Source organism: Salmo trutta, chromosome 16 (assembly GCF_901001165.1).
Source record: "Salmo trutta chromosome 16, fSalTru1.1, whole genome shotgun sequence".
Lineage (NCBI taxonomy): Eukaryota > Metazoa > Chordata > Actinopteri > Salmoniformes > Salmonidae > Salmo > Salmo trutta.
This window is the reverse complement of record NC_042972.1, coordinates 34,060,932-34,073,809: the sequence shown is the minus strand read 5'-3', so window position 1 is coordinate 34,073,809 and position 12,878 is coordinate 34,060,932. Positions and strand designations below refer to the sequence as shown.

The following is a 12,878-nucleotide window of genomic DNA, read 5'->3' as shown; positions in this document are numbered from 1 at the left end:
CTGCTGACCCAGAATGTGTCTTCCTTATGACATGACGGCATAATCTTCTGTCGTGGTAATTCTTACACAGGGACACTCAAAGTCAATCTTAAATTAATCATTGTTTATTATCAGCGAGCTGGAGATGTTCCAACAAACGTAATGCACCATAGTGAACATCTGTCAGAAGCTCTGCTGGGGCAGTCCCAACAATTGTCTTATATACGGCAATACACAGACAAGTTATATTTGCCTCATTTAGCATAATTAATTATAGTGCATTCTGAAATTATTCAGACCCCTTGACTTTTTCCACATTTTGTTACATTACAACCTTATTTTAAAATGTATTAAATAATTTTTCCACCTCATCAATCAACACACAATATCCATAATGACAAAGCAATAACAGGTTTTTAGAAATGTTTGCTAATCCATAAAAAACTGAAATATCAAATTAAACTTTATTTGTCACATGCGCCGAATACAACAAGTGTAGACCTTACCGTGAAATGCTTATTTACAAGCCCTTAAGCAACTGTGCAGTTCAAGAAGAGTTAAGAAAATATTTACCAAATAAACTAAAGTTTAAAAAAAAAATCTTCTGGAGCTCTGTCAGAGTGACCATCGGGTTCTTGGTCACCTCCCTGACCAAGGCCCTTCTCCCCTGATTGCTCAGTTTGGCCAAGCGGCCAGCTCTAGGAAGAGTCTTGGCGGTTCCAAACTTCTTCCATTTAAAAATAATGGAGGCCACTGTGTTCTTTGGGACCTTCAAAGCTGCAGAAATGTTTTAGTACCCTTCCCCAGATCTGTGCCTCGACACAATCCTGTCTTGGAGCTCTACGGACAGTTCCTTAGACCACATGGCTTTGTTTTTGCTTTGACAAGCACTGTCAACTGTGGGTCCTTATACAGACAGGTGTGTGTCTTTCCAAATCATGTCCAATCCATGGAATTTACCACAGGTGCACTCCAATCAAGTTGTAGAAACATCTCAAGGATGATCAATGGCAACAGGACACACCTGTGGTCAATTTTGAGTCTCATAGCAAAGGGTCTGAATACTTACAGTACCAGTCAAAGGTTTGGACACAGCTACTCATTCCAAGGTTTTCCTTTGTTTTTTAAAACTATTTTCTACATTGTAAAATGATAGTTAAGACATCACAACTACGAAATAACACATATGGAATCATGTAGTAACCAGAAAAGTGTGAAACAAATCAAAATGTTACATTTGAGATTCTTCAAAGTAGCCACCCTTTGCCTTGATGACAGCTTTGCACACTCTTTAGATTTAATGACACTCTCATGTTCTATGACAGTGGAATGTCTTTGAATAGCACTGAATTAAATTCTACTTCCTGTCACTCAAATTCCATTTCTACATCCTGTGGAGTGTTGCCAATTTAATTTAAATGTAACTCATGAGTTGAATGGGAATCAATTCCAAAATTCTGAATTGAGCCCAAACCTGGTATGTGTGCGCGCAGTATCAGACCTGTTTGTGTGCGTGCGGTGCAGCAGAGCCCCTCTCCCCGGGCCATGCGGTAGACAGGGGACACACACACTCGGCTGCTGGGGGCCAGGTGTGTGAGCAGCGTGGACAGAGAGCCAGGGGGCAGGTATAGGGAGGAGAATGCAGGGCGGGAGGGGCTCTGGGTATCACCCCTCTCCCAGATGAGCCAGTACCCCCTCAGCCCCTCATCGTGGCCCCACCACCGGACCTGCACCGCATCATACCCCACTGGGGTCAGCTGGAGGTCAGCCAGGGCAGGCAGCACTGAGACACACAGATAGAGGACAGGTTAGTGTGTGTGTTCTATTCTAAAAGCCAGAAATCACAGAATGAAAAAAGAGAGTGGCAAAGCCTAAGGGTAAATGTGGGAGGCATAGACTCCTCATAAATGGCTGTAGGATAAATGTACAGTATGTCAGGATAAGTAAAGGGTTTCATGACATTTAAATGTCAATACCATTTAACAAGCATTCATTAACACAGTGTTTCCCAACCAGGGGTACTGTCAACAGACAAAAATACAACGAGACTGGCCTGCTCCTGTGCCTATCTGGAATCTGTCCAGAGTAGACCCACAGCTGATCTAGATGGAATGAATGGAATGAAACATTCCAAAAACTTTTGCACCATTATTCAAATGACATTTTCACTGCAGTTTACAGCCTGGAGTAGAATTGCACTCAATTGTTCATTGGATTACTGCAACTCCCTGTTGGCGGGGCTCCCTGCCTGTGCCATTAAACCCCTACAACTCACCCAGAACGCCGCAGCCCGTCTGGTGTTCAACCTTCCCAAGTTCTCTCACGTCACCCCGCTCCTCTGCACACTCCACTGGCTTCCAGTTGAAGCACGCATCTGCTACAAGACCATGGTGCTTGCCTACGGAGTTGTGAGGGGAACGGCACCTCTGTACCTTCAGGCTCTGATCAGGCCCTACACCCAAACAAGGGCACTGCGTTCATCCACCTCTGGCCTGCTGGCCCCCCTACCTCTGCGGAAGCACAGTTCCCGCTCAGCCCAGTCAAAACTGTTCGCTGCTCTGGCACCCCAATGGTGGAACAAACTCCTTCACGACGCCAGGACAGCGGAGTCAATCACCACCTTCCGTAGACACCTGAAACCCCACCTCTTTAAGGAATACCTGGGATAGGATAAAGTAATCCTTCTAACCCCCCCTCCCCCCCAAAAAAAGATATAGATGTACTATTGTAAAGTGGTTGTTCCACTGGATATCATAAGGTGAATGCACCAATTTGTAAGTCGCTCTGGATAAGAGCGTTTGCTAAATGACGTAAATGTAAAATGTAAATGGATTATGGTGTTGTAGGCTAGTCTAGGTAGGATAATTGTATTGTCCCGTAACAAGATCAATGGGGGAGCTTTTTGAGCTGCGTGTTTTCACTGTTCTTTCATGCGCAATGATGCACCTGGCCTCTATGCTGCCAATCAGTTATTCCTCTATATCTTGTGGATTTATATAGAAAATGTGTGCATATTTCAATGATTTTATGTGTATGATTGCTAGTTAACCTATTGCAGATCTGGATAAATGATCCAACTACCACTATTGTCAGTATGGATAGAGGGCAGGATAGATAGTTGACTGGTAGACTATATTGATCTGTGGGATAGTAATCGCACGGAGAAGCGTAGTGCATAAGGGAAGTACCAAAGCACCTTGATAGGGAAAAAGCAAGTAAGCAGATGAGGGCATTTGGCAATATGGAAGACATATCTTAAAACCTGCATAATGGAAATTGTAAATCAGGGAAAAAACGCACTACCCTCCCCTGTTCCCAATAAAGAAAATACACTCCCCAGAGCAACCCCCCAAAATCTAGACAACCCTCCCCTATTTTGGAACAGCCCCCCTAACCCAGTAAATGTCAAATTGTCCCTAAATCAATAGAAACACACCAACTCACATCTTACCCTCTTGAGTGCAGGCCTTGACAGACATGGCCTTCTCTTTGCCTGTGGAGTACAGGGCGCTGACAGTAACTAGGTACTGTGTGTCTTGCTCTAGACCAGTGAGCAGAGTGGAGTTCTGATCTCCACGTAGCCTAACCATGTGGACCTGCCCACTGGGTAGAGCTCCATACTCTATCTGGTACCGCTGGACATGCTCAGTTTGCAAAGGACCCCAGCTCACTCGCACCCTGTCAGGACCTGAGTCTGCCACTGTGACCACCGCTGGGCTCAACACCTCTAGGTTGGAGGATAGGAGAGGGAGAGGATGGCATGACACAAAGAGAATATTATTATCCACATAAAATGTGTTCAATAATGTAAAAATATATTCTGGTTGTGTTGATTTTCTATTATACTATCTGCTCATTTCATATATCTACCACATCACTGAACTCTACATCCCCCTCTCCCTCTCCCTCCCTCCCTCCTTCCCTCCCCCCCTCTGACCGGGTAGTGTGGTGAAGGTGACACTGAGAGTGTTGAGGTAACCATGGTTGGACTGGGAGTTGGGGGTGAGTGAGGCAGTGTAGATGGTGTCTGGCTGCAGGCCCCTCAGCTCCACCCAGCTGGCGTCCCCGGGGAGGGTCCGTCTGTGGTACTGCCCCCCACTGCTGGCCCCGCCGTTAGGCTGACCCTCCCCACCACCTGGCAGAACAGAGCTGTAGCGGAAAAAGCTGTAGAAATCTGTGTTGGATCCGAGTACAGGACGCCACTGCAGCACGGCACTGTGGGAGGATACCTGTACCACCCTCAGGCGATCAACATGGATCAGCTCTGAGAGAGAGAGAGAGAGGGAGGGGGATACAACTCAGTGGGGTAGAGTTTGCATTTGCACTACAGAGGATTTCATCTGCAATCACAGTCCTGTCTATAAATACTTGAGTCTGGAAACTCAATTATAGTCAAGCAGCACAGTCCCACCTCTGCTGTCGTGTTCAAAGTGAAAACTGTATGCTCTGAACTGTTTTATACAAGTCTGTGCAGTTTGAAGGGCAAAAAATGATATTTCATATCTTGTCATCTATGTCCTTGGTCTTTGTGAGTCACTACCCCCCTCCTTCACCCCCGCCCCACACACCAATGATGGCCTCCCTCAGGTCCTCTGTGATGATACTGATGTCATCGATGTCCACAAAGTACAGGTGGGACTCGATGGGCGGGGTCACCACCCTCTGCAGCACCTGGTAGTTCCCGTGTCCCGTAGAGACAGCCAACAGAGACACACCCGCCCTTCTCAGCTCTGCCATTGGTCCATCCACCATGCCAGGCTGTACCCCATCCGTTAGCCACACCAGCACCTTGGGGAGCTCCAACTCATCCCCAGCCAGCAGCCCCTGGGCCAGTCTGAGGGCAGCCTCTGTGTTGGTGTCCCCCTGGAGCTGCCTGGTCCTCTGCAGTGCCCCCTGCAGGCCAGGCTGGGTGCTGTGGGCGTCCAGACCAAACTCCAGATGTGGCTCAGTGCCCACCTGCAGCAGCCCCGCCCTCACCTGGCCCCGCCCCAGAGAGAAGGGGAGGAGCAGCTCGGACAGGAAGTGCAGCAGGCGAGAGAACTCGTAGGATGACACACTTCCTGAAGAATCCAACAGGAGCAGGATGTCCCCCTCACAACAGTTCAGAGCTGAGAGACAGAGAGACAGAGAGACAGAGAGACAGAGAGAGAGAGAGAGAGAGAGAGAGAGAGAGAGAGAGAGAGAGAGAGAGAGAGAGAGAGAGAGATAGATAGATAGATAGATAGATAGATAGATAGATAGATAGATAGATAGATAGATAGATAGATAGATAGATAGATAGATAGATAGATAGATAGATAGATAGATAGATAGATAGAGCGAGAGGGAGGGAGAGAGAGGGAGAGAAAGAGTAGGGAAAGAGAGAGAGGGAAAGAGAGAGATGGAGAAGGACACCGAGGGAGAGAGAGATTACACTGAAGTTATTCACCTTCTATATAGAGTAGATATACAGCAAATATATATATATATATATAATCAAATAATATATTTGCCATTTAGCAGACGCTTTTATCAAAAGCAACTTACAGTCATGTATGCATACCTTTTACACATGGGTGGCTCCAGGAATTGAACCCACAATCGTGGCATTGCAAGTGCCATGCTCTACCAATTGAGCCATAGAGGACCTCTGTAGATGCTATGTGTGTGTCTACAGAGATAATTGTATCTACAGAGAGAATTGTAAGCAGGTATGTGGCCACAAGCATCTTTCAACCCATGCCTTTATTTATCTTTTAGCACTCTTGTCTCTTCATTCTTCTTTCCTCTCCTCTCTCTTGTCCTGTGTTCTATGGCTTGGATCCCATTATGTTTGAATAAAATGGCTTCCACAAGGAAACATAAAAACGCATGCAATGAAAAGCTCTTCAGCACACGTTGTTAGCCTTTGTTTTACTTCCTGTCATGGTTGTTCTTTACTTTGCTAATCTTCCTATGTCCAAATCGAAATATTTGCTGTTCTTTGTGTGATCATTAAATTAACCTTGATCGTTTAAGCCATTTTATTCAAACATAATGGGATCCAAGCCATAGAACACAGGACAAGAGAGAGGAGAGGAAAGAAGAATGAAGAGACAAGAGTACTAAAAGATGAATAAAGGTATGGGTTGAAAGATGGCTGTCAATGGAGTGAGAGATATTAAACATATAAAAACAAAGGATGGGGAAGAAAAATGATGTAAAATATAGAGAGAATCCAAATAACAGAGAGAGACCAAACAACAGAGAGAGTGAGAGGGAGAGAGACCAAACAACAGAGAGAGAGAGTGAGAGAGAGACCAAACAACAGAGAGAGAGAGTGAGAGAGAGACCAAACAACAGAGAGAGTGAGAGGGAGAGAGACCAAACAACAGAGAGAGTGAGAGGGAGAGAGACCAAACAACAGAGAGAGAGAGTGAGAGAGAGACCAAACAACAGAGAGAGAGAGTGAGAGAGAGACCAAACAACAGAGAGAGTGAGAGGGAGAGAGACCAAACAACAGAGAGAGAGAGTGAGAGAGAGACCAAACAACAGAGAGAGAGAGTGAGAGAGAGACCAAACAACAGAGAGAGTGAGAGGGAGAGAGACCAAACAACAGAGAGAGTGAGAGGGAGAGAGACCAAACAACAGAGAGAGAGAGTGAGAGAGAGACCAAACAACAGAGAGAGAGAGTGAGAGAGAGACCAAACAACAGAGAGAGTGAGAGGGAGAGAGACCAAACAACAGAGAGAGAGAGTGAGAGAGAGACCAAACAACAGAGAGAGTGAGAGGGAGAGAGACCAAACAACAGAGAGAGAGAGACCAAACAACAGAGAGAGAGAGTGAGAGAGAGACCAAACAACAGAGAGAGTGAGAGGGAGAGAGACCAAACAACAGAGAGAGAGAGTGAGAGAGAGACCAAACAACAGAGAGAGTGAGAGGGAGAGAGACCAAACAACAGAGAGAGTGAGAGGGAGAGAGACCAAACAACAGAGAGAGTGAGAGGGAGAGAGACCAAACAACAGAGAGAGTGAGAGGGAGAGAGACCAAACAACAGAGAGAGTGAGAGGGAGAGAGACCAAACAACAGAGAGAGTGAGTGAGAGAGAGACCAAACAACAGAGAGAGAGTGAGAGAGAGAGACCAAACAACAGAGAGAGAGTGAAAGATACAGAGAGAGAGAGACAACATTATATGCAGAGAATAGCCACAGTCTGGCCAGATTCTCTTTGATGAGCACATTATAATGGTCACTGGACCTTAGCATCTCTTCATTCTCTGGAACAATTTACAGCACTTTTCTTACTCAACCATCTACGTAGGGGAGAGTGGGGTAAGTCAAGACAGTTTTTACATTCAGCATCCCCGCCAAGAGAAATAAAGTATTATCTCAACAACAAAAATAAGATATCTTAAAGTGTGTAATTACTGTAGAGGGAGAAATTGAAAGGCAGAGTGTGTAAGTACTGGGGGGAAAAAGAGAAGAAGGAGAGAGAAGAGAGAAAGGGGATTTGCGCTGGCACTTAAGAGGAGGAGAGGAAGAGGAATGCAGCTCTCTTCCCTCTCTGAGATCCACAGTGAGAAGGTGTTTGTGGGTGAGAGAGAGTGTATGTGAGAGAGATGCATTCCTCTTCCTCTTTATTTATGTCATTAAAAAGTAGCCACAAAACTAAATTAAGCTTTGTTCCCACCTTTATGACCTGTAGAGAAATATATCCAAAGCCTTTGCTTTATCTTTTTCAAAGACACCTGAGTCATAGATCCAAGTGTTTACTTTTAATTAGTTGGGCACTACCATTAGCGTGCACATATTATTACAGCTTTGTTACTGTCATTTGGCAAACAAAATGTTCCGGATTTCCAGAGACATTCTGGCCAAGGACAGCAGGGCAAAGGTTTTTCTTGAAGATAGCAACTAATATCAATAGAAGACAGAACTTCTGTTGTCTCCCTTTCAACTGTAATCCCAAGAGCTGGAACTCTCTTCCTCTCTCAAACAAACATACTGAAAAAATCTGAATCATATAGACAACTCTGTCAATAATACAATGATGAGGACAAGAAAATAGACAGTGTAAATAAGTTACTACTTGTGGATGTAGGCTATACTTCACTAATAGATCAGATACATATTTCTGCACATAGTTTAACATCCCAAGAAGTTCATTGTTAGAGAACTAAAACAAATGATTATCTAATGATGTGACTGAGTATCCCGGCTTTACCAGCTTCAACTCTGCAGAATGGAACGTTGTTAAAAGCTTAAAAGCATTCGTGAAATACGCACACAGCCATCTCTTTAACCGTGACACACCTGTATAAGGTAGAATAAACTTACCTGTGTCAGGTACAACGTTTTGTGTGCTGCTCGGCCACAGTAACACACCGAGCAGCAAACAGGAAAATCCAAGCCACTCCATCATAAATTGGATCAATACGTTATCATGAAATAGAGCAAACAAGTGCACCCTTAATGGGATCTTCCCAAGTCACTGTCCATAGCTTTGTTGTACTGTATTACAGTTCCTTCCCTCTCACACTTCCTCGAGATTCTCATGTGCCAAGTGATAAGTCCGTTTTTTGTTGTACAGCCTGCTTCCTTAGAAAGGCTGAAAAGTCATCACAAACTGGTCCCACACAAGGGCGCTCTGGTATACACACACACAAACAGCGAAGACGACTTTATCCACACTACCTCATTCAAAACGTATACAAAAATGTTTGAATAATTTAATTTCTTTCCACTTTTAGTCCAATTTCATACCTTTTATCACTGGCACAACTCTCCCACTTTCACAGAATGCATTTAACCCTCTCTCCACAAGATCAACTGATAAAGTGCTTCTTCTATTTAATTTCATCCTCACCCTCCAATATCTTTAAGTCCTCTCCTCTCCTCCCCCTTCTCTTTCTCTTTTCCTTTCTCAAGCCTTCTCCCCTCAACAGTGAAGAGTGTTTTGGCGTCACTTCTGTTGGATTTCGGCCCAGTTTCGGACATTATCCAGGTTGCGTCTGTAAACTACGTCAAATTGTCAAAAACTCATTATCACAAATGTGATTAACACTTTCTTCACTCCACTGGTATTCATCACTCTACCCTCATACTTGGACCTCCCTTCAGTGAGCCAACCTGGTCTCAGAGCATTTCGTATTATTGAGTGAATAGGTTTGTGTTCTACTCAGGGATGGGCGGAACAGTGTGCTGGCACATCTTGAGAGAATGCAGGCTAACAGGGTGGAGTGGCAGCAAACTACTCATTGCAATAATTATAGTAGGGGCTGTAACAATGAATATGCAACTTTTCAGGGAAGTTAGGAACCAAATACACAGGCAGTTAGTGTAGTGGTCTGGGTGTAGCGGGTGCAGAGGAGTCAGGTGCAGGACAGCATAGATGAGTAACACAAGTAACTTTACTCAAATATTCCAATAACGTGACGTAAAACCGAGCCCACAATAACGGACCGAACATACATAAAACAATCATGAACAAAAACCATGGGGAAAACAGAGGGTTAAATAATGAACATGTTAATTGGGGAATTGAAACCAGGTGTGTAAAACAATGACAAAACAAATGGAAAATGAAAAGTGGATCGGCGATGGCTAGAAGGCCGGTGACGTCGACCGCCGAACGCCGCCCGAACAAGGAGAGGGACCAACTTCGGCGGAAGTCGTGACAGTTAGGAAAGCAAAGGATAGCTTTTTCAAACAGAAATTTGCATCCTGTAGCACAAACTCCAAAAAGTTCTGGGACACTGTAAAGTCCATGGAGAATAAGAGCACCTCCTCCCAGCTGCCCACTGCACTGAGGCTAGGAAACACTGTCACCACCGATAAATCTACGATAATTGAGAATTTCAATAAGCATTTTTCTACGGCTGGCCATGCTTTCCACTTGGCTACCTCTACCGCGGCCAACAGCTCTGTAGCCCCCACAGTAACTTGCCCAAACCTCCCCCATTTCTCCTTCACCCAAATCCAGATTGCTGATGTTCTGAAAGAGCTGCAAAATCTGGACCCCTACAAATCAGCTGGTCTAGACAATCTGGACCCTCTCTTTCTAAAATTATCCACCGCAATTGTTGCAACCCCTATTACTAGACTGTTCAAACTCTCTTTCGTATCGTCTAAGATCCCTAAAGATTGGAAAGCTGCCGCGGTCATCCCCCTCTTCAAAGGGGAAGACACTCTAGACCCGAACGGTTACAGACCTATATCTATCCTACCCTGCCTTTCTAAAGTATTCGAAAGCCAAGTTAACAAACAGATCACCGACCACTTTTGAATCCTACCGTACCTTCTCCGCTATGCAATCTGGTTTCCGAGCTGGTCATGAGTGCACCTCAGTTACGCTCAAGGTCCTAAACAATATCATAACCGCTATCGATAAGAGACAATACTGTGCAACCGTCTTCATCGACCTGGTCAAGGCTTTCGACTCTGTCAATCACCACATTCTTATCGGCAGACTCAACAGCCTTGGTTACTCAAATGACTGCCTCGCCTGGTTCACCAACTACTTCTCAGATAGAGTTCAGTGTGTTAAATTGAAGGGCCTGTTGTCCGGACCTCTGGCAGTCTCTATGGGGGTGCCACAGAGTTCAATTCTCGGGCCGACTCTTTTTTCTGTATACATCAATGATGTCGCTCTTGCTGCTGGTGATTCTCTGATCCACCTCTACGCAGGCGACGCCATTCTGTATACTTCTGGCCCTTCTTTGGACACTGAGTTTCAATGCCATACAACACTCCTTCCGTGGCCTCCAACTGCTCTTAAATTCAAGTAAAACTAAATGCATACTCTTCAACCAATCGCTGCCCGCACCCGCCCGGTTCTGACTTAGAATATGTGGACAACTACAAATACCTAGGTGTCTGGTTAGATAGTAAACTCTCCTTCCAGACTCACATTAAGCAACTCCAATCCAAAATTAAATCTAGAATCGGCTTCCTATTTCGCAACAAAGCATCCTTCACTCATGCTGCCAAACATACCCTCCTAAAACTGACTATCCTACCGATCCTTGATTTTGGCGATGTCATTTACAAAATAGCCTCCAACACTACTCAGCAAACTGGATGTAGTCTATCACAGTGCCATCCGTTTTGTCACCAAATCCCCATATACTACCCACCACTGCGACCTGTATGCTCTCGTTGGCTGGCCCTCGCTTCATATTCATTGCCAATCCCACTGGCTCCAGGTCATCTATAAGTCTTTTCTAAGTAAAGCCCCGTCTTTTTTCAGCTCACTGATTACCATAGCAGCACCCACCCGTAGCACGCGCTCCATCAGGTATATTTCACTGGTCATCCTTACAGTTCTCTGCTGCCAATGACTGGAACGAATTGCAAAAATCACTGAAGCTGGAGTCTTATATCTCCCTCACTAACTTTAAGCATCAGCTGTCAGAGCAGCTTACCGATCATTGCACCTGTACATAGCCCATCTGTAAATAGCCAACCCAACTACCTCATCCCCATATTGTTTTTTGTTTTTTTGCTCCTTTGCACCCCAGTATCTCTACTTGCACATTCATCTTCTGCACATCCATCACTCCAGTGTTTAATTGCTAATTATTTCACCACTATGGCCTATTTATTGCCTTACCTCCCTAATCTTACTACATTTGCACACACTGTATATAGATTTTTCTATTGTGTTATTGACTGTACATTTGTTTATCCCATGTGTAACTCTGTGTTGTTTGTGTCGTACTGCTTTGCTTTATCTTGGCCAGGTCGCAGTTGGCCTACCTGGTTAAATAAACTGGCCTACCTGGTTAAATAAAGGTGAACAAAAAACTTTTTAAATTTAGATTAGATTGAACTACCCCACACAAGTAGAAGAAAGCCTGTAAAATCTCTTGTCAACGTTGTCAGCACTTAATGTACATTTTTTTTAAATAAACTGGATTTTGGATGTTACATCAAGTACAGCATCTAGCTCAGAGTTACATCTAGCATCCAGCTCAGAGTTACATTCAGCATCTGGCTCAGAGTTACATACAGCATCCAGCATCCGGCAGAGTTACATCCATTATTCTGCATCCAGCTCAAAGTAACGTCCAGCATCCAGCATCTTGCACAGTTTCATCCAGCATCTGGCTCAGTTATATCCAGCATCTAGCTCAGTTACATCCAGCAACACTGAACTGGACAACACACTTCAAAATAAGAGTCCCCCAATATGCCATGCCAAAATGAAAGTCTTGTATTACTGTTTTCAAAATAAGAGCCCTTCGATTTGGGCTGCCAAAATAAAAGTCCTGCGATTTCCCGATTTCAAAATAAGAGTCCCTTGCTTTGTCATGCCAAAGTAATAGTCCTGCAATTTCTGATATCAAAATAAGAGTCCTTTGATTTGTCATTCAAATAAAAGTAATGTGAGTTCCAATTTCAAAATAATTGTACCTTGATTTATTATGGCAAAATAAAATTATGTCATTTTACGATATCAAAATAAGAGTGTTGATTTATCATGCCAAAATAAGTCCCACATTTCCAATTTAAAAATAATGTCCACAATTTGTCATGTATGTTTTTCATGTATATTTTATTTAATTTCAATAGTAATGAAGTAATGTCATAAAAAAATATTTTCAAGAAACAGATATACATTACATTTTATGTCATACTGTTAACCCACCACTTTGTTTGTGTTAGCCCAACTTATGTTATGTGGCCTCTGATTACCAGAACAGACACTTCTACGAATGCATTTAAGTCATATCACTGACTCTACCTTTAAAAGTGACATTCCGGTGGCATCCATTGAAACACTTGGCCTTATCGTGGCTTTCTTTTGCAAAAATACTATGAATTTTGCAGATCCACAGATGATGCAATCTCTATTGCACTCCACACTGCCCTTTCCCACCTGGACTAAAGGAACACTTATGTGAGAATGCTATTCATTGACTACAGCTCTGCGTCCAACA

General features: G+C 44.0%; 1 protein-coding gene across 1 annotated transcript; it reads right to left on the bottom strand.

The window, feature by feature from the left end:
- Nucleotides 1–1,200: 1,200 nt before the first annotated feature.
- LOC115150631 (von Willebrand factor A domain-containing protein 1-like) lies at nucleotides 1,201–9,255 on the bottom strand. The gene is made up of 6 exons (XM_029694110.1): nucleotides 8,701–9,255; nucleotides 8,275–8,584; nucleotides 4,548–5,087; nucleotides 3,917–4,243; nucleotides 3,431–3,706; nucleotides 1,201–1,762 (listed from the first exon to the last, which is right to left on the bottom strand). Exons 2-6 carry the CDS (start codon nucleotides 8,357–8,359, stop codon nucleotides 1,389–1,391), a joined length of 1,602 nt encoding a protein of 533 aa, XP_029549970.1. The 5' UTR covers nucleotides 8,360–8,584; nucleotides 8,701–9,255; the 3' UTR covers nucleotides 1,201–1,388.
- Between the last annotated feature and the right edge of the window lie 3,623 nt (nucleotides 9,256–12,878).